Genomic DNA, 22101 nt, shown 5'->3' with positions numbered 1-22101 from the left:
TCAATTTTACAAATAGCTATGCAAACAACTTATTTACATAAACAGCGTTACTTATTTTATTGTGATTACCCATGTAAGTGAAATTACTTCGCTGCTTAAGTGCTTGTGGGGGAAGGCCCGCAGGAGTCCCTTAGAGAGGACCAATTTAGGCATCCTGCTTCCAGTCCTGTGGCAGGGTCAGCCCCTCCAGAGACCAGGGCCCCGCTCGCACTGGATGCCTGGCAATGTACGACACGTCTTCATCCCCTCACCGCGGCCTTTGCCTTGTCGATGAGCCCCGCGCCACACTGGACGTCCCCGAACGCCTACGAACTGCGTGCAGCCAGCGCGGCACAAAGCACGCGCCTGCCGAGGAGACCCGCGCCGCCTCCCTTCCTCACGAAGGAGGGCGCTGGCGGCGCCCCGCGAGCAGCCCGCCGGGCGCACCGGGCGGCCGCTGGGGCCCCGACAGCCGGCGGGCTCCCTTCGGCGCCCTGCCCCGGCAGGCGGCGCGGCCCAACTGCCGCCGCCACGCTGCCTGCGCGGCGCTGAGGCGGCGGGCCCGGCCTGCAGCCCCCGGCCCTGGTCCTCGCTCCCCTCAGCGGGCGCGGCGGCGCGGCTGCTTCCCTTGAAGGCGCCCCGGCGGCCGCCGCCCGGGTCCGGGCGCCGCGCGGCCGGGAGGACTACAGGTCCCGTGGCGCCCCGCGGCGCGGAGGCGGGGCGCGGGCGGCGGAAGGGGCGCCGCTGCGGGCGGCGGCGGGGGGCAGCTCTATCCGGGCCTTTGGCGCTCCCCTTCCTTTCGCGCCGGCGGCCGCTGCGAGGCGGCGGCTCCATGTGCGCACGGCGCGGCGCGGCCCCGGCTCCCGCCCTCCGCCTCCCGCCGCCGCCGCCATGGACCCCAGCACCATCATCGAGGCCCTGCGGGGCACCATGGACCCGGCGCTGCGGGAAGCCGCCGAGCGGCAGCTCAACGAGGTGAGGGGCGCCGCGGGGCCTGGGCTGCAGCCGGCGGGGACGGCGAGGGGACGGCGCGGCCGGGGCAGGGCCGGGGGCAGCGGGGCAGGCCCGGCCCGGCGGCGGCGGGAAGGGGCCGGGGGCGCGGGGGGCCGGGGCCGGGGGGCCGCCGGGGAGCGCCCCCCCTCAGACCCGTCCCCCCGTTGAGCGGCCCCTTCCCACGGCGCGGCCGGGCCCCGCCTGGTGCTCGCCCGGCCCCGCTGCTCGTCGCGCATTGTCCCCGGCACATGGCAGCGGGGCCCGGCCGGGCCGGGCGGGGCCGCTGAGGGGCTGCGGCGGCGGCAGGAGGCGGCCGGTGCGTTCCCTGCCCGCGGCCGCTCGGCCCCGTGGCGCTCCGCGGGCAGAGCCGCGCTGGCGGCGTGGCACAGGGCCCCGGCTCCGGGCCTGCGGCTGGGACCCGGACTTTTGGCCTGGCCCGGGCTGTCGCAGGGCGGCTTTCTGCCTCTCCGGGAGGCAATCGCTTGTCAGGGGGTGCGGGGAAAGTAGCGGCGACCCCGGCGCTTAGTGTTTTTAACCAGTGGAGCCTGCAAGCGTGAGAGGCCCGTGGGCTGAGTTCCCACATAAAGCCAGTAGGTCGGTATTGCTTGCTCTTCGTACAAATCCTTCGGGCTCCGGGTTCAGCAGCACTGCCGAGGTAGGCGCGCTCGCTGGGTGCAGTATCAACACGTGCCCAGGAGACGGGTGAAGGCAGAGTTCCCAGCCCAGCTGTGTCATCTGCTTAGGCTGCTCACGTGTCGTGTGGGCATACGGCAGGACTGGTAGATCCTAGTTCAGCAGGCTTCAGTTTTGGAAGATCGCTGTAATTTTGTTTCACTTCACCTGGTAGGTGAAAACTTCTCTTTATTGATGCAGTTCAGACTCCGGGCTTCTAAACATTTTTGAAAAAAAGGTGTTCTAGCATTTGACTTACAGGGAAAGGTGATAGCTTCATGAAACAAGTGAAAGGTAGCCCTGTGTGGCAGCTCTCAGCATACCTTTTCCTTGGGATTTTCCACAGGTTTTTTCTCGGTTGCTCTTAAGCAGACTTTAGGCCTAACAAGATACATCTAATGCAGTGGATGTTCACTAAGCTTAGATAAAAGTGGGCCAAATGTCCTCCAGGCAGCAGTGAAACTTTCAAAAACTAAAGATATAACTTACCATGTTATTAAGATATGTAATTAAACTGAATTCTTGGAAGCTGTTTAATAAATGAATGTTAGGTACATTTGAAATCCATGCCTGTAAAACTACTCGATGGTTAAGTTAGATTTGTATAAAGTTTTCTGTATATTTTTGTATTTTTATATTTTATATTTTTATATTTTGTATTTTTAGTATTTCTTATTTGAGTCAAAAGAAAACTAATGTAATTGCATACAAAGACAACAATATATATGGAATCTTAAACTGGCTCTAAAATGCAAGTTTTTGTATTCTGTGCGTGTTAACATCTATATATAGTAACTTGCTTCAAATCTATTCTAGCTATTTTCTGCAGGTATTGAGTTGCTGAACGTGCAGGAAATTGCGTTCTCTGCCATTCAGGTTCTTCAGCAAATGGCTAACTGTTATGTGAAGGATCGTGCTAACCATCAGCTGGCTTTTGTTCATGTTTCTGAACGAAGACACAGCCTACCATATACTACACAAGTATTAAATTGGAATAAAATCCAAATATGTGTCCCTTTAAAAGCACCAGACATTACTGAATCGTTGTGTAAGAATTATTTGAAATGTAGCCTCACTGATCTTTCACAGACCATTTGTGATTAAAAAAAAGTGAAACACTAAATCTGCAAGCATTTGTACACGTATGTAGTTTTATTCAAGTGCATGGTTCTGTTTTTACGTAGTGTTGTTGAAATGAAGTATGTATTCGCTTGCAGGATACTGGTCTGAATTTGTTAACTGTTAGAGCAATTGTGTTGTCAGTGAATATTCTGTTTCAGATGTCTCTTTCTCTGTGCAGGTAAAATCATACAGCAGTGAATTATCTTCTTGTAGGTGGCCAGGGACACACAAGTATTTTTATAATTTAAGTCTATTAGTTGTCCTTGGATGACCTTTTATTTTTATCTTTAATTTGCCTGAAATGCCTATGTTGAGCTGATGAGACTAGTTTTCAGTAGATGGATCACTTTACCTTATCAGAAAAGAAGGACCTTCATTCAGTAATTGATATTTCTAATTAATGGAAGAGTTAAATATCTAGATCTGTCTGCATCATACCCTATTAAGCAAGAGTTTCCACTGACAAGAGAAAAGGACTGGGATGTATGATTCTTGATTTGTCCAGGCCTTGTTATTTTTGTTTGACCTTGGCTAAGTCATGAATTCTTCTGTGCTTTATTTCTTCTTTCACTAAGTTTTTTCAAGTTCTATTGTCTGCACTTAAAATGCTGTGAGAACTTGAGTTGAGATGTGCTAACTGCAGGTATCTCAGGGTTCTCAGTCTCTTTGGTTTTACTTTCTTTACTGTGAAGGCAAATGATAGAGAATGATACCACTGGAGTCCAACGTGTAGTTTCCAGCTTCTCATATAAATTCCGACTGATGATATGGAGGTCTAACGACTTTGGAGGTCTAACGTGGTCTTCATGTGTGACACCTACAGCTATATATCATAGTACTGTGCAAGACCAAGAACAGAGCATGAGTTTTGTGGCTCTGTCTGATTACCAGATCATGGGTACTTTTTTTAAAGTTCTTAGTATGACGTTTTATGAAATGAACATGATAATTTCCACTTCTCTCATTTCCATTTCCTTTTTTTTTTTCCATTTCTCTGTTTTGGTATGTGTTAGATGAGAGATGCTTTGTGAAAGGGTGGTTTTAAATTGTGTGTATTGAGGCTAGTTCGACACCAGAAATCCCCACAGGGGCAGTAAGGAGTCAAGGGAGCCTTCAACAGGAAGAAGTTACATGCTTGAATCGTGTTAACTAATACAAGGTAAATCCAGCAGACAGAGCCACTTGCCGCTTTCTCATGATTGAGAAAGCAGCTAGCATGTGTGCTTAGGTAGCTTTTGCTAAGAGCGTGTTCCTTTTTCCTCTGAATGGAAGAGCTAATAGGCGTCACAACTTGCAGACGGTGTTCTGGTGACACGAGCATAAAATAAATTTGCGAGGTCTGATATGCATGTTTTTAGTGGACCTCAAATTTAGTTTACATATACATTACGGCTGTGTAAGGTGGTAGAACTAGCTTGCAAAAACCTGAGGTCAGAATGACTTCCATACCTGCTGAGTTCTTAAAAAAGAATTGAAAGAGTGTTACAAAGCAGTTTGCTGATTCAGCTTGGCCTTACAGTTCCTGACCTTACCTTTCTATAAAATAAAAAAACTTTCATCTTAATGTAACAGCTGTGTGGTCACCTAGTGCTGTTATGGCCTAGATTTAAAAAACAAGTCACATGAACTATTCAGAATTGGAATGGAGGAGAAATAGTAAATTTGTATTTCTTCATCTCATGGGAAAATAAATTATAGCCTTTATTTAAATGTGTGCTATTTTGAATAATTGTGTTAATAACTTAGGGTTCTAGTTCAACAACATATATTTAGTAAATATTTTAGCACCGTTCTGTTTGGCTTTTTTGGTAACAGCTAAAGAGCTACTTAGAGTACTGTCTGTTACGTTATGTTAAATTCTTAATGTCTGACAAGAATGCCTGGAGGTCTTTTCACCTGAGATGAAACTTACTGTTTTTATCAGTTAGTGGCATGCAGGCTTTCTGTAAGACATGAATAACTCTCGTATTAAAGACGAATGTAACTGACTTTCATGGCGGGGGGAAAAAGTGCCCTTGTGTACCATAATTAACTGTTGTTAGTTCTGTATGCCGTGAGATCGTCTCTTTAATGAAGTCTCTTTAATTGAAGTTTAATCTTCAAACTTGATACATCATTTCAGATTGAGGCTGGCATGACACCTCTACTAATCAAACTGTTCTAGCACATGGCTAGCAAAGCAACTCTGCTAGGAAAACCTGCAATGAAATATGAACAAAGATTGTATGTTCTGGAATACTGATTGATATTAACAGACAGTGGTGCAATGTTTGTGGTCTGATAGAATACATTCCTCAGCTAGTGAGGCTGCATAGCAGAAATTGCTCTTGGGAAAAGTCCCTGAATTCTTTGGCTCTTAGACAACAGAAAGTCATACCAGTGACACGGCATGTTTGAAGATTTGTAAGGGGGAAGGACTAGAAATGACTTTTTTTTTATGTTGACTTACGTGTTGGGAAATAGACTTTCGGACAGAACCATTTTTTAATTGTCCCTGTACTTCTCTTAATTTCTTATTCCTAGAGGTAAAGAGCATTTATAACTAAGGAGCAGAAGACTGGGTTTTACTTATGTCAAAACTTTAATGATAGAAATAGTTTCTGTTCTCACACAATTTAGAGTATGTAATAGAAGCCCGTGCGAAATTCTGATTTTGAACCTTGAATTGTGCAGGCATGGAAGTTCTCCGCAGGCTAACGCTGTTTACCAGTGACTTTTGTGGAAGTGGCATCAGTGCATTTCTTTCTTAAGACTGGGGTATGCAAATGCCTGCAGAATCCTCTATGTTCGGATTCAGTTTCCTGGTACATATTTAATGAATCTTCATTTGTGAAGTATTTTGGCTAATCACATCCACCAAAACTAAAAGCCAGTGTTTGTATACAATATATACCTAAAATAGGTGTGCTCCTCTGGTGGTGTTTTTTTAGCAGTGGTGTCAATGAACAGGAAGAACATGATGTCCCGAGAGTCAGCCATCGTTGGACAGTAAAAATACTAAAGATTAAAATAGCCAAAATGATGTGTGTTCAGTATTTTTAATGCCATAGATACAAAATTGGCACCTATGTGATTCTCTTATTAAGTTCAGTTGTTTTATCTGAGTGCCAAGAAAAGATTGGATGTTCTTTTTAATAGTAACGCAAAACAAGGGAGCACGTGGCCAGTTTTGTAGTACCCAGGGTTTTATTTGACTATGCAGTAGACCCATGCCTTCATGTAGCAGTCCTTCCTCCCCATGTTTCAGTTTCTCTGGAAGCATGTTCCTTGTGGAGGGATGGGAAAGGTTGTTGTGAAGAGTCTGGAATTCTTTTATATTTTCTATAGAATGCTTAGTAATGTTTATGGAGCTGTGTGTGAATTTAGTTATAAACTGAAGGTGGTATTGAGTGAAAAGTACAAGTTACTTCAAATGTTACCTTGTATGAAAATCACAAGTTATTTCTAGCCTGAATCTGTGCTTTGAACCACTGAAGGTGATAGAGTAGCTCATCTCTATGATTGGTTGGTGTAGGATGCTTGAAATATTCATAAGGGTGATACTTCTAAGATGTTAGAAAACCAAGACAATGTATGGATGTTTTGGTCCTATAATTTTAAACTTTATATAGTTCAGGGAATCCAGTGAAAATATGTTAATTCCACATACTAATATAATTGACGTTATTAGAAGCTTGCTACAATCACGGTCTCAGTCCTGATTTTTTTAATGTAGGAAAGTTTATTTTTTGTGATTAATGCTATTAAATTTCAATGTGTGGCAGTTTGGTTGTATGTTGAGGTCTATTTTTGTTGCTTTTTTTCTTTTAGAACACTTAGCATCTTTTTATTCAATTTGTTTTGTTATTCCCATCAGTTACTTGATGGTTCTTAAGCATCTCATTGTATTTTTATATTTTTAATTCAAGTATCATTTACAGCAGCTTTACTTATAAGGTTAGTTATCGTTTATCATGAAAAAGGAAAAAGAATATTTCATTTTCAATATTCTAGGATTAAATACTTAATTTCCAAACATGAAATGCATTATGAATAATTTTTGGTATTAAAAAGGTAGTTGTTAAGTTTATTGTACTCATGATGGAATGATATCAGTTTGCATTTTAAGTCTCTCTTTTATGCAGACTGCTAATATAACCTCCCATTGACATTAATATTAGGCATATAATTGAATACTGTGCTGAATTAGGGTCTACTGTCATTAGGTGTGTGTTGCAGAAGTGTGTATGTTAATGCTGGTTAAGAGAAAGGAACTGAATAGTAGTGGAGATGTAGTAGAAATTAATATCAACAAGTAAATTTTATTTAAAATGTTTTCAACTGTCAAATGGTCAAATATACTTTTTTTTTTTTAAATTTGAAAGTATTTTTCCTTCTTCAGGACTTCAGGGAAATCAGAGGGGCACGGCTCAGAAAGATGCATGCTCGTATTGCAGTGTCACTTAGTCCCAATTCATCACAACACCCTCAACAAATAAGTATTTGGCTTGGACCAGATGCAAATGTTGCTTCTGTGAGTTTTCTGTAGTCCGTAGGTTTGTAGTGCACAGGATGAGTATGTGCAACACTTCAATATATGTTGGGGACGTTCTTTAGTCAAGTTCATTCCTCATTTAAAATCAGGTAAGATAGGCAACAAGCTATACTAATAAAATTTTAGCACAAATACTGGAACAAATATCAAGTCCCAGGTTGTACCTTTTGCGCTTCTTCATACTAGAACATTTAGAAGATGGTTTTTGGAGCTTGGAGATAAAAACCTGGTGTGAAAGGGAGAGAGCTGGGCAGTGTTAAATGCTTAGAAGGTGTGTTGTTGACATTTCATACTGTCAATGAGCTCTTAATCCTTTAGAAAGAACAGAAATATAGTTGGATAGTCTCTTTATGATGGGTGTTTGCTCTGTTGTGGAGTCTGAGACATTCTTTTATTTTTTTTTAATAAATGGATACTGTCATGGTTTTCCAAGGACTTACTTGCTTTATGTAGGAAACAATAAAGTGATTAATATGTAGGTAAGAGATGTCTTCCTAAGAGTTTAACAAGTAGAGATATTTAGGTCTACGTAGTTGTCTTCGATAGAAGTGCTGCAAAGAGCATATGAAACAATTTTGCCATGTTAGTGATGATAAAGCAGACATGCATCTTGGCAATTAGAATCAGAGGCTTGGAAGAATGAGGTTAGGAGGACTCTGCAGGCCCTCTGGTCCAGTCCACTGAAGTAAAGCTGGTTTCAGAGTTAGATGAGGTCGGGACCTTCTCCGGTTGAGTTTTGAATATTTCAAAAGGCCAGCCCCACTGCCTGCCTGGGCAGGCTGTTCCAATACTTGACCCTCCTTGTTGAGAGGAAATTTTTTCCTTGTGTAAAACTGGAATTTCCCTTGCTGCAGCTCATAGCCATTGACTCTTGACCTTGAAGAAAATGATGATGTTTTCCAACTAGAAAAAGCACATCTAGTTTTTGAGAATTAAAATTCTCTTCTCGGAGAGAAGTTCATTAAGTGTCTCGAGTTTTTGATGTTCAGGAAGGTGTCAAGGGATGCTGTGCGAATGTTAAATGTCAGTTTCTTCATGTTGAAAATACCATGTAGTATTTAGTGCATCAGTGATATTGCTCATTATTGTAAAACAAATCACATTTTGCCTTTGTTTGTAAGTGAACTCTCGCAAATCCTTAGAAGTTGTTACTCTGGTGAAACTCCATTTAGGTCTCCATACTGTTAGCTTGCTGTTGTATAGTTAGGCTAGAAGTTGCTGCAGTAAAGAATTAAGTCACTTTAAGCCATTTTGATCAGAAGGGTGAACTATAACTTGAATATGCTTGGTTAAGGCTGGGCATAGTTTTAAAACAGGTTGCCATCTGTTGCGTTGATTATTACATAATGAATTGTTTAACAATTATTTGTTTACATAATACATTACTTGAGGTCACTATAAAATTGCTGTGCTTGTTTCTTGTCTGGCTACTCAGATATTCTTTAAGGTACTCTGAGTGAAGAACTTGTTTGGTGACTGTAAAAGGTTGATTACCAAAGCCTGTTAAATGATTTCTTCAACCCTACCCAAAATGATAGGGTTTTGCCTCCACCATGCTGTCTGTCTTCAGAGTCCAGTGAGCATGAAATTTTGGAATGCTTTAGTTTGCTAGCTACTGTGAAACTGAATTGCTGCTATTCTTTTGACTGCATTACAGTGTTGTAAAGAGATGGTAATAGCAAACAGGAGTACTCTAAAACTTGACGAACTATGACTAAACTATACTAATTTTTTTATAACTTTTTTTTTGTCCTCTACAGGCTCATAAGTCAGTGAACTTTGTTTCAACTTTGCTTCAGATCACCATGTCCGAACAACTGGATTTACCAGTGAGACAGGCAGGCAAGTTTTCAAATCCTTTAGTTGTTTTCACTTCAATGGTGCGTGCACACAGGTGCATATTCAGATATTGTATCACTATTAAGTTATTAAAGAATTCTAATGGTGTTAATCTCAAACACGGGAAAATTGGGAGTCGTCAGAGTTAGTCGTCATAAACTGCATCTGGCATCATACACTAAATAAGAGAAAGAAAAGGTGGCTGACTCTTCAGTGGTTGCTCCCCTTTGTCTCTAGTGAATAATGGCCTTTGGGAAACCAGAGTAGTTCATGATGATGGTACACTTGGCCCAAGGAGGTAATTTTACATTGTACTAATAAAGCTAATGTTTCTCAACATTATAAGTGGAAGAAAACATATTGTCATTTGGAATTGCTGATTTGAACGAGCAATCAGTAAAATCGGATCTTGAATATTGGCAAGACCAAACATCACCTTAAAGCTACTATATTACTTGGTAAGAGGTTTCTAAAACAATACCTCAGTGGTTTCTGACGGTTCAGGAGATGTGACCTTGATCACTTAGTTGAACCTTCCAGGTAGTAGATTATTTGAAGTTGTAATGTAAGCCTACCTTGCATTTTTATCTTATTTTATCTTATTATATTATATATATATTATATTTTATCTTATTTTGGGAGGATGTGTCAAAAAGGTTACTGTTTAACATGTATAATGTGAAAAAGGAGGAGGTTTGAAAACAACCTCTTGAAATTCAGCCTTAGTTTAAGCTAATTTTAAAAAAGTCTGTAGAGAGTGGAGAAAACACATCCAACACGTGTCTTAGAAACAGTGCATGTTTTGCAAAGCAGCTAATGATATGATTAAAACCCCCTGAGGACAGACTGAATTTTGCATCACTTCAGTGTTGTTATAGCATGTATCTACAGATTGTTTCAGACCTTTGCAGACCCTTTCAAAAACAGTTTGTCTTCTGAGTGTTCAGAAGGTGCATGTGAAGTTTAGGAAAAGAATTTGCTTTATGGATTTGTATGTAGAATTAGATTAATAGTAACTTTGATATTAATTTGTAATTTGACATTTCCTTTTGTATTTTGTAAGTCTTTCTTTTCAAGTGTTTTATTCTATATTCTGCCACATAAGCAGTTTAGATTTGGTTGTCACGTGGTAAAAGCAGGTGTTTGTGCCAGTAGCCCAAATGCTACAAAGTGGTGTGGCCCATACACTTGGTATAAAGGAGCTCTGTTTCTCTTTAACATTCATTCCTGTATCACAGACTTCATTACATTTTTTGCTTACAAAATACAAGGGTTGTTTTAGATAGTCATTAGTATTAATTTGCTCAGTTTTAATGAAAATAGTGAGAAAATGACTACAAAGGATTTTTCAGCAGTGTATTGTTAAAATGTTACACAAGCTCTTTTATATGTAACATGAAAGCAGTATAGTTTGCATTTTCATATGGAAACACATCCTTTACAGTACTAAAAATACATCAAAATAAATGGGTGAAGGAATATCAACATAGCAAATTAATAGGTTAATCACAGAATCACAGAATTGTAGGGGTTGGAAGGGACCTCAAGAGATCATCGGGTCCAACCCCCCTGCCAAAGCAGGTTCCCTAGAGCAGGTTGCCCAGGTAGGCGTCCAGATGGGAGAAGGTAGGCATCCAGGCGTCCAGAGAACGAGACTCCGCAACCTCCCTGGGCAGCCTGTTCCAGTGCTCCGTCACCCTCACTGTGAAGAAGTTCTTTCGCATGTTGGTGTGGAACTTCTATGCTCCATTTTGTGGCCATTGCCCCTTGTCCTGTCCCCACAAACCACTGAAAAGAGGCTGGCCAAATCCCTCTGTCTCCCACACTTAAGATATTTGTAAACATTGATAGATCTTAATGATTTGCATGTTTTATTTACTTTGATCCTAGTAGTCAGAAATGGTCAGTGTATTAGTAATTTGCTTGTTTTGTTCTAAAATAGACTTCTCTCTGCAAAATGTGTTTGTTTTATACTTGGAAGGGCTATGAGCTGATTTGTCTCTCTTGTATGATAGGAGTTATCTACTTGAAAAATATGATAACCCAGTATTGGCCAGATCGTGAAACTGCACCAGGAGAGATTCCACCTTACTCCATCCCAGAAGAAGATAGACACTGTATTCGTGAAAATATTGTAGAAGCCATTATTCACTCTCCTGAGCTGATTAGGTATGCTGTTTTAACCTGGTCTTGAATTCTGTTTTCTGACTGTATTTTTGCACGACTAAGATAACCTGAATGTTAAGCATTGTTGTCTTACGCTGCTGCATACTTAAGCATAGAATTACTGTAGATGGAAAGACAGTTTTCAACTTGTGCAGCACATGGAAATTTACTCACAGAGTCCTTTGCAAAAGGCCAGACCCCGTCACTTTATTTATAAAGTTCATCAAATGAACAGCATTAAATGGAAAGTACAGAACCTAAACTTGGTATTAAAAAAAAAAAAAAACACTAAAAACGCAAGCTTGAAATAAGTCTGAATTCAGGCAACATTAGATGTTTCAACACCACAAGAATATTATTAAAGTAATAGTAATTTATTTAATTATTCTATACTTTGTTTCCAGAGTACAACTTACTACTTGCATTCATCATATTATCAAGCATGATTATCCTAGTCGTTGGACTGCAGTTGTGGAGAAAATTGGGTTTTATCTTCAGTCTGACAACAGTGCTTGTTGGCTTGGCATTCTTCTATGTCTTTATCAACTTGTGAAAAACTACGAGTAAGTTTTTTCTACCATATAAAACAGCAGAATGAATACACATGTATCTCTTGTGTACTGTATGTATATTTTAACAGTGTAAAATTGCATGTGGGATTGAGCACAAGTGATAGAACGTTTAGTCAATATTAGTTTAGCGATACAAACATGGCAAATTTAGTTTAGTCAATATTCCTGGAGTATTGATATGCAGATACTGGCTCATATCCTGTCCACTAAGAAAGTATAGAAAAACTGCCTCCATTAGAGGTTAGATCTAGATCACAAAAAAAGGGGCCATCTTTAAAGCCTTAGTTTGGTGGTAGTTCTGTTTGGATTGATGTGTTACAGCAATATAAGCTTCATAGCAATAAGAAAGTCTGCTCCAAGTCATAGCTTTGCTGCAAATGATTACTTAATTCAAATGAGTTTTATACTCTTACTGAATTTGTACTCTAGGTATGAGTGGAAGTTAACATACAGAGATTTCCAAGTGTGTAATCTTGAATGTTAGGAAACATCAGATTTAGTCAGCTTTGGTTTGATCCTCTTCTAAATTTTGAGTATTTTTAGCTCTGTATCTGTTAGGCTTAGATCTTTAAAACTGAGGTTGCCCTTTGAGAACATATGCGGAGCTTAGCTGCTGCCTTTGGTTTGTGGAAAGCTCATTTGAGTGGCAGAGTGCAATCTTGGAATCATGGAGAAGTAGTAGTGTAACAGGAGGAATCAACAACTTAATCTGTGAAAGCAGTCGTGTAATGCTTTTGTTTTAGATACTTTAAGATATTGCATTGAAGAATTCCTCTATTAATTTCATGAATTGTGTGTTAAATAGAGTAAAACAGGTGAACAATGACTCCTCAAAGATTCTTTTTAATAGAAATGCTGTAAAGAGTGTTGTAATTAAACATTGGAGGTTTTTCTGTGGGTGAGAATTGCAAGTCCTGCTAGGAGAAGAAAGGAAACTGATTTGTCAATTTTAAAATTAAACATTTTAAATGAATTATGCAGCAGAGACCTGCGAGATAAACGTGCAGTGTTCACTGGTGGTATATTTTGATTATAGTAATTCTTGGTTAAGGAAAGATTTTGATGTGAGTATAGTCATTGCATGATTAACTAAGGTAATAGTCGTGTTAAATTTTTTGATCAGCTAACATTATTAGCTGAAGCCAGCAACTGTTAATTATTTGGCTTTCTGGTGAAATCAACAATGGTCAGCTTCACCAGTCATGTAGAAATACACACGTTTTATTGCATTACGTGCAACATGAGTGTAGGCAGGTCTCTAAAATTTGTTAAATGTCTTGTTCCAGCTTTTGGGGAGAAATTCTGCATAATGTTATGACTTCAGTCAAGTTGTTACCGTTTGAGTTGTAGGAATCTTTAGCAATCGATGCTTATTTTTTTCTTAGTGTAGAAGCTAAATATTTTTAGACTACTTTAAAATTTTTTTCCCTATCCAAATCTATCTAGCGAGTTCATATGGCTGCTCTTTGCATAATTGTTTTTCCTGTCTTTTTCAATTGTATCTTTTGGGGAAATTTGAAACTGAGCTTTCCTGAGCAACATTAGGTCTTTGTATTTAGGTTTCTATTTCAGAAAATATGTAGAAAATACATTATTTGAACATGATGTTGGAGCTCAATATTCTGTAGTAGTTTTTACAGAACATGCCATCTGGCAGCAGACTGAGTAGACTTTATCTTACATTTCTACAAATTGGCACTGTTAAGAGACTGAGCATTGATTAATGTTTAATAGCAATGAAAAGTCTACCAAAAATGTCCCGTCCCGTCCCCCCCCCCCCCCCCCATGTTCTCCCACAAGAGCCCAAGAAGAGCATTATAGTATTAATAGCTTAAACAAAAAATTAAGCTGTGCATTCTTCAAGTGATTCTTTGTTCTTACTTGTTATCACTGCTATGGACTAGATACTGTTCTGCTGTGATAACTATTTATTCGATCAGGACTTTGTTAATAAATGAAAAGTTGGGGGTAGGATTTAAAAATGTGGCTTCACTTCCTTTCAGAAATCTTGATTTTTGTTCAGAAAGGCAACGAAGCCCTCCTTTCAGCATAGGCCTGGGAAGATTTGGGGCCCAATTTCAAAGAGTGTTGAAATTGAAGCCTGTGAGTCCGTCACGTGCCCTTGAAGCCTACATTCAGATTGTTAAATTTGGGAAAATTAAAATGAAAGATGTGGTAAACAGACCTTGCAACTTACTTTCTTCAATGTCAGAGAAATAATCCATCTTCTGGAAATGTTTTTGGTAAATGTGAAACCTGATAGATGTCTTTCTGGAATTTTACTGATTAGCCCAAGATCTGCCATTCTTGGCAATAAATGTTTCTTCTGTTTGCACTTTCTGTAATACTCTGTTTTTCACTATAGTAATGGTGTGGCAGAACATGAGGTAGTATTCAAAGTGAATAAGTAGGCTGGAGTGCATTACTAGTGGAAGACTAATACAGCTGTATAGTGGAGTAACGAACTCTTAGCAATTTTCAAACTTGCCTTTTAATTGTAATGTTGTCTGACTATACTTCACTCCAAATTCTGTAACAAGAAATGGCTATTTTTTAATCATGTGTTGTAACCTCCTTGTGTCTCCAATGGGGGAGGGTGGGCTTTTAAAATTCCACACTACCTGAAAGACGAATAAAGCTGATTTTGTTCTTATCTAAAGGTACAAGAAACCAGAGGAGCGTAGTCCTTTGATAGCTGCAATGCAACATTTTCTACCAGTTTTGAAGGATAGTTTCATTCAGCTTCTGAGTGATCCATCTGATCAGTCTGTCCTCATCCAGAAACAAATCTTCAAAATATTTTATGCCCTTGTCCAGGTAAAAAAAAAAAAAAAAAAATAAAATGGTGTATTCTTGATCAGTAATTTAAAGCTTTGTTTGACCTTAAAATAGTAAATGACAGGAATATTAACAATTTTAGATTAAATTTGAATCATTTGCAACTACTGTTCAGTTGTGATATGAATCACAGGGTTTTGGTATCATGAATTCTGCTGTAAAATCAGCGCTATACTTTTTCCTGGTCTGACATTAGATAGAACTTACGCCTTCTATCCTCTAAGGTAGTGCTTGCTACATAACTGAGTAAAAATAAGCTTTCTAATGACAGGTTGTAGAGGGCAGCATATTCAAAATTACAAGTGTAAATGCAGTTTGTGAGGGAACTCTTAATATACTGCTAATTGCTCCAGAAATTAGCGTAACATCCATTTAAGTAGTGTCTTAGCATTGTATAAGCAGAATTTAAATAAAGGCCTCTAGCACCTTTGAGGATATTGAGGATATAGTCTAGATTGTGTTGAAGTCTTTATCCTGTTATTTCTGAGTCTTTTGCTAGCAAATCTTTCAGATCTTTGTCTACACTTACTTATCATTAAAGAGCTAAAATTCAAACTGTGAAAGTAACATTATTTTCAAAATGCTTTATAATATATTTATTTATTTTTGCCTTTATTTTATGTAAGTACACGTTACCTTTGGAGTTGATAAATCAGCAAAACCTGACTGAATGGATAGAAATCCTGAAGACTGTTGTGGATAGGGATGTACCAGCTGTAAGTGGCTTTTGGCTATTCTTTCTTTAAGCTTAAATATTTTTCTTTTATTAATTTTTTAAAAGTGAAAACTTATTTCTGTGTTTTTTCTTAATAGGTGCCAAGAAAATATTTTTTTCAGCTAAATAGGATATTTTAAACTAGACAAGTTTTGAAAATACATAGCTTGTTTAGGAGTTCTGTTTTAAAACTATAGCATAATTTATTTTGGCTTCTTGTTTCGATAATTTGTTTACCATTTATGGAATGTATTTAAGGGATTTATTTTTAGGTGTGCTGTACTTTATACTTCTGTTAAGCTGGAAGTGTGATATGCAAATGGAAGGGTAAAAGAAAAAATATGCTATAAAATTGTCCAAAATGCATACAGTTTGAACTGTTTGTAAATAGTTGGTAATTTTTTTCCCTAAAGGAAACGCTTCAAGTTGATGAAGATGATAGACCTGAGTTGCCTTGGTGGAAGTGCAAGAAGTGGGCTTTGCATATCTTAGCTAGACTTTTTGAGAGGTAATTTCTCGTTCATTATCGTTATTTTTAAGAGAAAAACCTAATAGTTAAGTCAACAACAGTGCTGCACACTTTAATTTTGCACATTTGCTTCAAATTCTAGGTATGGAAGCCCTGGTAATGTTTCCAAGGAGTACAATGAGTTTGCTGAAGTGTTCCTGAAGGCGTTTGCTGTTGGTGTTCAACAAGTAAGAAATGCTGAATGTGGGAAGTATTAGGATATGTTTAGAGTTTGATGTGATTTCTTCCCTATTGTTTTCTTGGAATAAGCTTATAAAACTTCCAAGAGTTTTTATAAAATTCATGTGTTTGTATTAGCTCAAAAATCTGTTTACTTGAAGGTGATTATATTGTAAATATAAGTAGACTATATATACAAAAAAAATCTCAGGGAGCTGATTGTTTTCTTCTAAGCCTCTTTTTTAATGAGGAGAAGAACAGTTTTTTAGTTCAGCTTCCTAATTATTTTTTAAATTATTTTCATTCCCAGTGAAATTATAATGATTTACGGGACTTAAATATCAAGAAGAAAAGTAAGGGAAGTATTTCCAAAGTACGTGTTTTCTGAAGGTCGTCTAAGCATTGAAAGGGAAGAGAACATGGCCACATTGAGTGTTAGGAAACATGTCCCAACATACTATTGAGAATACTGGAGTCTGTCACTTTGAGATGTTCATACCTGTGGATGGCATCCTGCTAAATGTTTAGTTACTGCACGTACTTTAAGATGTTACTGATTGATTTGTACTTTGTAGATAAAGCGAAGTTCTGAGAAAAGACTGCATGTGGGAAAAAATCTTCAAAAAGATCCGTTTGAACAGTTTATATATATATATGTATATATATACACACACACACACGTATATATGTGTGTATATATATATATTAACTTGCCTTTGAATCAAATTTGATCCTTACTGTTACTGCATGTAGGTAACACCAGAAAGTTAAGTCTTTAAAGAAAAATTGCTGAAGAGCAGGATTTTAAAATGCGTACAGACTTCTCCCTTATACAATAATGCACCTTGTATGAAAATACAGTTTTTTAAGGTGATAGCCTCTGTTTCTACACAGAAAATAATCTTGGATGTATTGTCAAGAAATAGAATCCTTCAAATAAATTTTAAGATTTTTAAATAGGATATATTTCGTTAAAAGTAATAATAAAATTGGAGATTGAAATACTGAAGAATACAGTTTCTGACCTGATACTATGCTTGAGTTGCCTTTACTTTCCCAAGTACGCACACCCTATTACTAAAGGATGAATAGATGTGTGTCATGGGGTTATGGATTGCTCAAGTATAAACTTAAAACATAATGCTAATATTAACTTCATAATTATTTCTTACTGATTATTTATCTAGCTTACATTTTTCATGCATGTCACTCCTCCCTAAAAAAAAAAACAAAAAACAAAAAACAAAAAAAAAAAAAAAAAACCAACCAACCAAAAAAAAAAATCAACAACAACAGCATTAGTTCTAGATAAACTTTCTTCAACTTAGCCAAAACAGGCTTGACTTACCATTCTGGAATACCTTGATTCTTACCACTTGTGTTAGTGATTGTTTTGCTCAAGATGCTTCTGATTTTGGAAGACCCAATGAACCAGAACTAAACGCTGGTTGAACACTACTGTCTGGTTGTTCCTTAGCCCCATTGCAGAATTTGTTCTTCGATTTGCTTCCACCCCACATTTTCCTTTTTCTTGCTCAAACTATTAAATCTCTGCTTATCCTTTCCTTTAATTTCTTTCTGTATTGCATCTGAACAATAGGAGGTAATTACTTAGATACTGTGAAGTGAGAAACCTGATACGCTTGTCCAGGCACACTTTAAGTAGTGTGGCTGCAAAGACCACTTGCTAAGCCTCAGCTCCGTGCTCATTTTCAAAGGCTATTCCCATTCTTCCACTAAATCTTGATGAAGTTAGGCTTTTTATGTGCCATTATGTTGCAATGGAGAATCTCTTCTTAAAACAAAAACAATGAGAAAACCCCCAACAACAAACAAACAAAAACTTCAGATCCTGCTAAAAGCCAAAGATACCAGCAAATGGGAGCTTCCTGCATAAGCTTTTTGACAAAGAATATTGTATTACTGTATGTGAAGTTCTGGTTCACCAGATTTCTTTTGCCTACAATGAAGAACCCTCCCCAGTTAATATATTTTTAAATCTTCACTGAGCTGCTGCCATGATATATGTTACGCCATGGAGCCCATCTACATGGGCTGTAAAAGTTGAGTATATGATAAGTTGATGGTCATGTTGTTTTTTTCCGCTTGTGTTGAATTTTATAAAGGAAGGCAATCTGTAGAATGTTATGTTCTCTGGAAATCCCCAAGAAGTTCATTATCTTTAGTTTCCCAGTTACTTCTGGAAAATAACATTTAAAGCATAAAATCAGGGAAGTAAAACTATATCATTGGGTTGTTTTGAGAGTTTAATCACTTTTGATACTGGTTTCTTAGACTTTTTTAAATTATTAACACTGCTTAATTGTTCTAATTTGAAGAAGCATGTTAGTCTTGCCACGTACTGATGGTTTACTGTTTTTGGACATTCCAAGTAACCATTGTCCCTTTGAGGTATTGTTTGCAGAGAATCATATTCTCTTTTATTTAATACACAAGAGACAAGTATTTTTGTTGTGTTTATTCTTTGATATTTCTTGAAATAGCTTCAAGTCTCAGAGCATTTAGTCTTTTTCTTACCCTAAGTCAGTATCTAATGCCACTGAAGCCTTGTGCTGAGGTGAGAGTTACAGCTGGTAATTTCTTAAGGCACTTATGATCCCACTCTGTTCTGCGCTGTTGTGGCCTCACCTGGAGCAGTGTGTACAGTTTCGGGCACCACATTATAAGAAGGACATAAAGCTATTAGAGAGCATCTAAAGGAGGGCTAGAAAGGTGTTGAAGTGTCTAGAGATCAAGGTGTATGTCTGAAGTCACTTGGTTTCCTTAGTGCAGAGGAGACTGAGGGGAGGCCTCATGGCCTGCAGCTTTCTTGTGAGGGGAGCAGAGGGGCAGGCTCTGATTTCTGCTCTCTGGTGACAGCACTTTGGGTTGGATTTTGGGGGATTCTTAGGTAGGACTGTGAGGGATAGTGTAATTCTTTGGGTTAAAACGGCCTGTGCTCAGTATGAGCTATTAATGAGATCTGATTTTTCTAGGTGTTGCTGAAGGTGTTGTATCAATACAAGGAAAAACAGTACATGGCTCCTAGAGTTCTGCAGCAAACACTGAATTACATCAATCAAGGAGTGTCACATGCTGTCACCTGGAAGAATTTGAAACCTCATATTCAAGTAAACCATTTTCTGGGTTTAATACTTAACGTGGCTCAGTAATACAGTCTGTTGTATGGTGTCTTTATCATTGCTAGAAATAAAGTTCTGGGAAACTGCTATAAATTGCTGGTGGAAAAAGTTTAAGCCTGCTTAGTGAAGGTTATCTTGATGCATGAATAGAGCTGGGGTTGCATGAATAGAGAATGGGTTTTTTTTTGCTGTGAGTCTTTTGTGCTTTAAATGAAAGATTACACAGTGGAAGAGCAACACAACAAATTTGGCAATGATGATAACTACTGTATTTATGGTAATGAATCATTTCCACATATCATTATCCAGCGTAAACCATTTTTTAAGGCAGTACGTAAAATTCACAATGCCCCAATAATTTTATAATGTTATTATGTTCTATCAGAACTGAGGAGGGACAAAATATAGTTTGTTAAATATAGGGCAATATAGAGGTTGATTCAATAGTGCTAACTCTTTTTCAACTTTTTTCTTAATTGCAGGGGATTATCCAAGATGTTATTTTTCCATTGATGTGTTATACAGATGCTGATGAAGAGCTTTGGCAAGAAGATCCATATGAATATATTCGCATGAAATTTGGTGAGAATTTGAAATCTTCTCACATTAAAATCTGTCTTCATGTGAAGATGGTATTTTTATGGCTTTTTTGTGAAAGCAGTTGACTATAAAAAAAATAAATGGTGGGGGTGGGATGTCTGTTATCCAAGTGGTGTAACTTCGTAGTTAACTTCTGGATATGCTTGTGTAAATGACAGATACCATATGATTCAACTGGCACAGTTGTTTCTGCATTTGAAAAATAGTTAACTTTGACATTTACAATGTTTTTCTTGGATAGGTCAGTCTAGGTCTAGCTTACAATAATTACATAAGTTTCATGTTATTACAAGTTTATTGTTTATAGCAGCTAATATTTCAGACCCTGATGTTTTTATCATCTCAATTAATTTCAAATGTGTCATAGTTCTGAACAGATTTACCATAGAGATAAATGAAATAGTATGAAGTAAGTCTAGCATTCCAGACTTGTCTAATTTCGCCTCTTGTGGTTTGTTACTTTTGTTCTTGGGGTTCACTATGAGCCTGTGTAGCACTTTGAGGCTGAGGAAGAAAGAGTGGACTTCAAACTTCCTGAATAAATTGCCTGGGGAAGTGGTGGAGTCACTGTCCTTGGGGGCCTTTAAGGAAAGGTTGGACCTGATGCTTAGGGACATGGTTTAGTGGGTGACAGTGGTAGTAGGGTGATGGCTGGACCAGACGATCTTGAAGGTCTTCTCCAACCTTAATGATTCAATGATTCCTCTAAGAATTGTTTGTTGAGAACAAGGAATCTTGATGGTTTTGGAGGTTTCTTGTTCCTCAGGTGAGGCAGCCCTGTAAACAATACATATATTATATCTGGCTCTGATAATCCTCCTCTACAGAGAAATAAGAAACAATGCATTTTTAACTCAACCAATTACATGTTCTTAGAGGTGCAACAAATAACATACGTGTCAAAATTCAACCACTGTCTGCTTCTATAATTAAAAAAGATTGATCATAGAGATAAGGAAGACATTCAATTTCAAATTAGATATGCAGATCCACTGATCATGGAAAAGGTGAAACATACATTTATGGGGAATCACCAACCCACTGTTACTGTTGTTTGGTCTTGAAACATCTGTAGTAAGAAAGCATGAACCTCCTGAAAAAAAGTGGAAAATTCTTGCTCTTTTGTTCTGTAGGAAACCATTAGATTACATTAAGCTTAGTATTTATATAAGGACCAAAATTTATAGCTGTTACGTTTACTTAATAGATGTATTCGAAGACTTCATTTCTCCTACAACTGCTGCTCAGACATTATTGTTTACATCATGTAGTAAAAGGAAAGAGGTAAGCTATTCAAGGATTTTATTAAACACAATGCTACCTAGACTTAGTTTATAGGCTTTATTTGCTGAAAGAATTACTGATAAATTTTACTTTTCTGCTCTGTCATATTATAGTACATCAAAATTTATCATTTTTCTCAGTTATTTTGTGCTGGTCTACTTGTGATTTTTGTATTTGCCAGTTCCCCTAGAAGCCACATATCAAGAATGATGTATGTTATAACAGATCCGTAAAACATTACCCAAATTCCAGAATTGGAGTATATTATTAGACGTTTACAGAACTTGAGTATTTCAGAGCACTGAGAATAGTACCTGCCATGACTGGTTGAAATACTTTGACTAACTGGACATTCAATCTAGGTTTTGCAGAAGACAATGGGCTTTTGTTATCAGATCCTTACAGAGCCAAATGCTGACCCTCGTAAGAAAGATGGTGCTTTACATATGATCGGTTCTTTGGCTGAAATTCTCCTAAAAGTAAGTGTACTAAATCTGGTTGGTTTTTTTTTCCGTTCTTTTCCCTTCTTTCACATACGAGAAGAAGCGAGAATAGCTTTTTGAGTTCTCAAGTTTTGGAATCACTGCCAGGATTTTTTAAAATTGTTGAACTTAATTGCTTTGGTTTTGAACAGTTGTCAGCATAATTGCGCAGGTTGTATTAGGTTATGTTCAAGTTCAGATGACTTGTTTTAACGTTCTCTTAAATTCTCTGCTTCTAGTAAGTTACTACACCATTTATTACTACTTAACTGCATTCACTTTTCATGGAAGGAAGGAACAAAAAATCCATCCAGTGAGTGGCTGATGATTTAATAAGATCTTTTCTCTGTATAGAAGATCAGGAAATAAAATGAAATTAGTGAACTTTTTCAATTAGAATGGCAGCAAGTAAGAGGCAGGTCATGTATTTAGATTTGGACCATGAGTCCCAGAAGTTTCCCCGACTACTTTTGC

At 38.5% G+C, this 22101-nt stretch overlaps 1 protein-coding gene across 1 annotated transcript in view; it reads left to right on the top strand.

The window, feature by feature from the left end:
• The first annotated feature begins 765 nt into the window (after positions 1-765).
• IPO7 (importin 7) overlaps positions 766-22101 on the top strand; it is a 33620-nt gene continuing 12284 nt past the window's right edge. The window contains exons 1-12 of the mRNA XM_066997296.1: positions 766-954; positions 9061-9142; positions 11155-11308; positions 11710-11868; positions 14538-14694; positions 15342-15431; positions 15844-15938; positions 16042-16126; positions 19115-19249; positions 19744-19843; positions 21069-21145; positions 21508-21624. Of these exons, the coding sequence (XP_066853397.1) occupies positions 871-954; positions 9061-9142; positions 11155-11308; positions 11710-11868; positions 14538-14694; positions 15342-15431; positions 15844-15938; positions 16042-16126; positions 19115-19249; positions 19744-19843; positions 21069-21145; positions 21508-21624 (1335 nt within the window). The 5' untranslated portion in view covers positions 766-870. The remainder of the gene's footprint in view (positions 955-9060; positions 9143-11154; positions 11309-11709; positions 11869-14537; positions 14695-15341; positions 15432-15843; positions 15939-16041; positions 16127-19114; positions 19250-19743; positions 19844-21068; positions 21146-21507; positions 21625-22101) is intronic.

This window comes from Anser cygnoides, chromosome 5 (genome assembly GCF_040182565.1).
Source record: "Anser cygnoides isolate HZ-2024a breed goose chromosome 5, Taihu_goose_T2T_genome, whole genome shotgun sequence".
Lineage (NCBI taxonomy): Eukaryota > Metazoa > Chordata > Aves > Anseriformes > Anatidae > Anser > Anser cygnoides.
The sequence above is the reverse complement of the archived record's forward strand: the minus strand, read 5'-3'. Positions and strand labels throughout refer to the sequence as shown.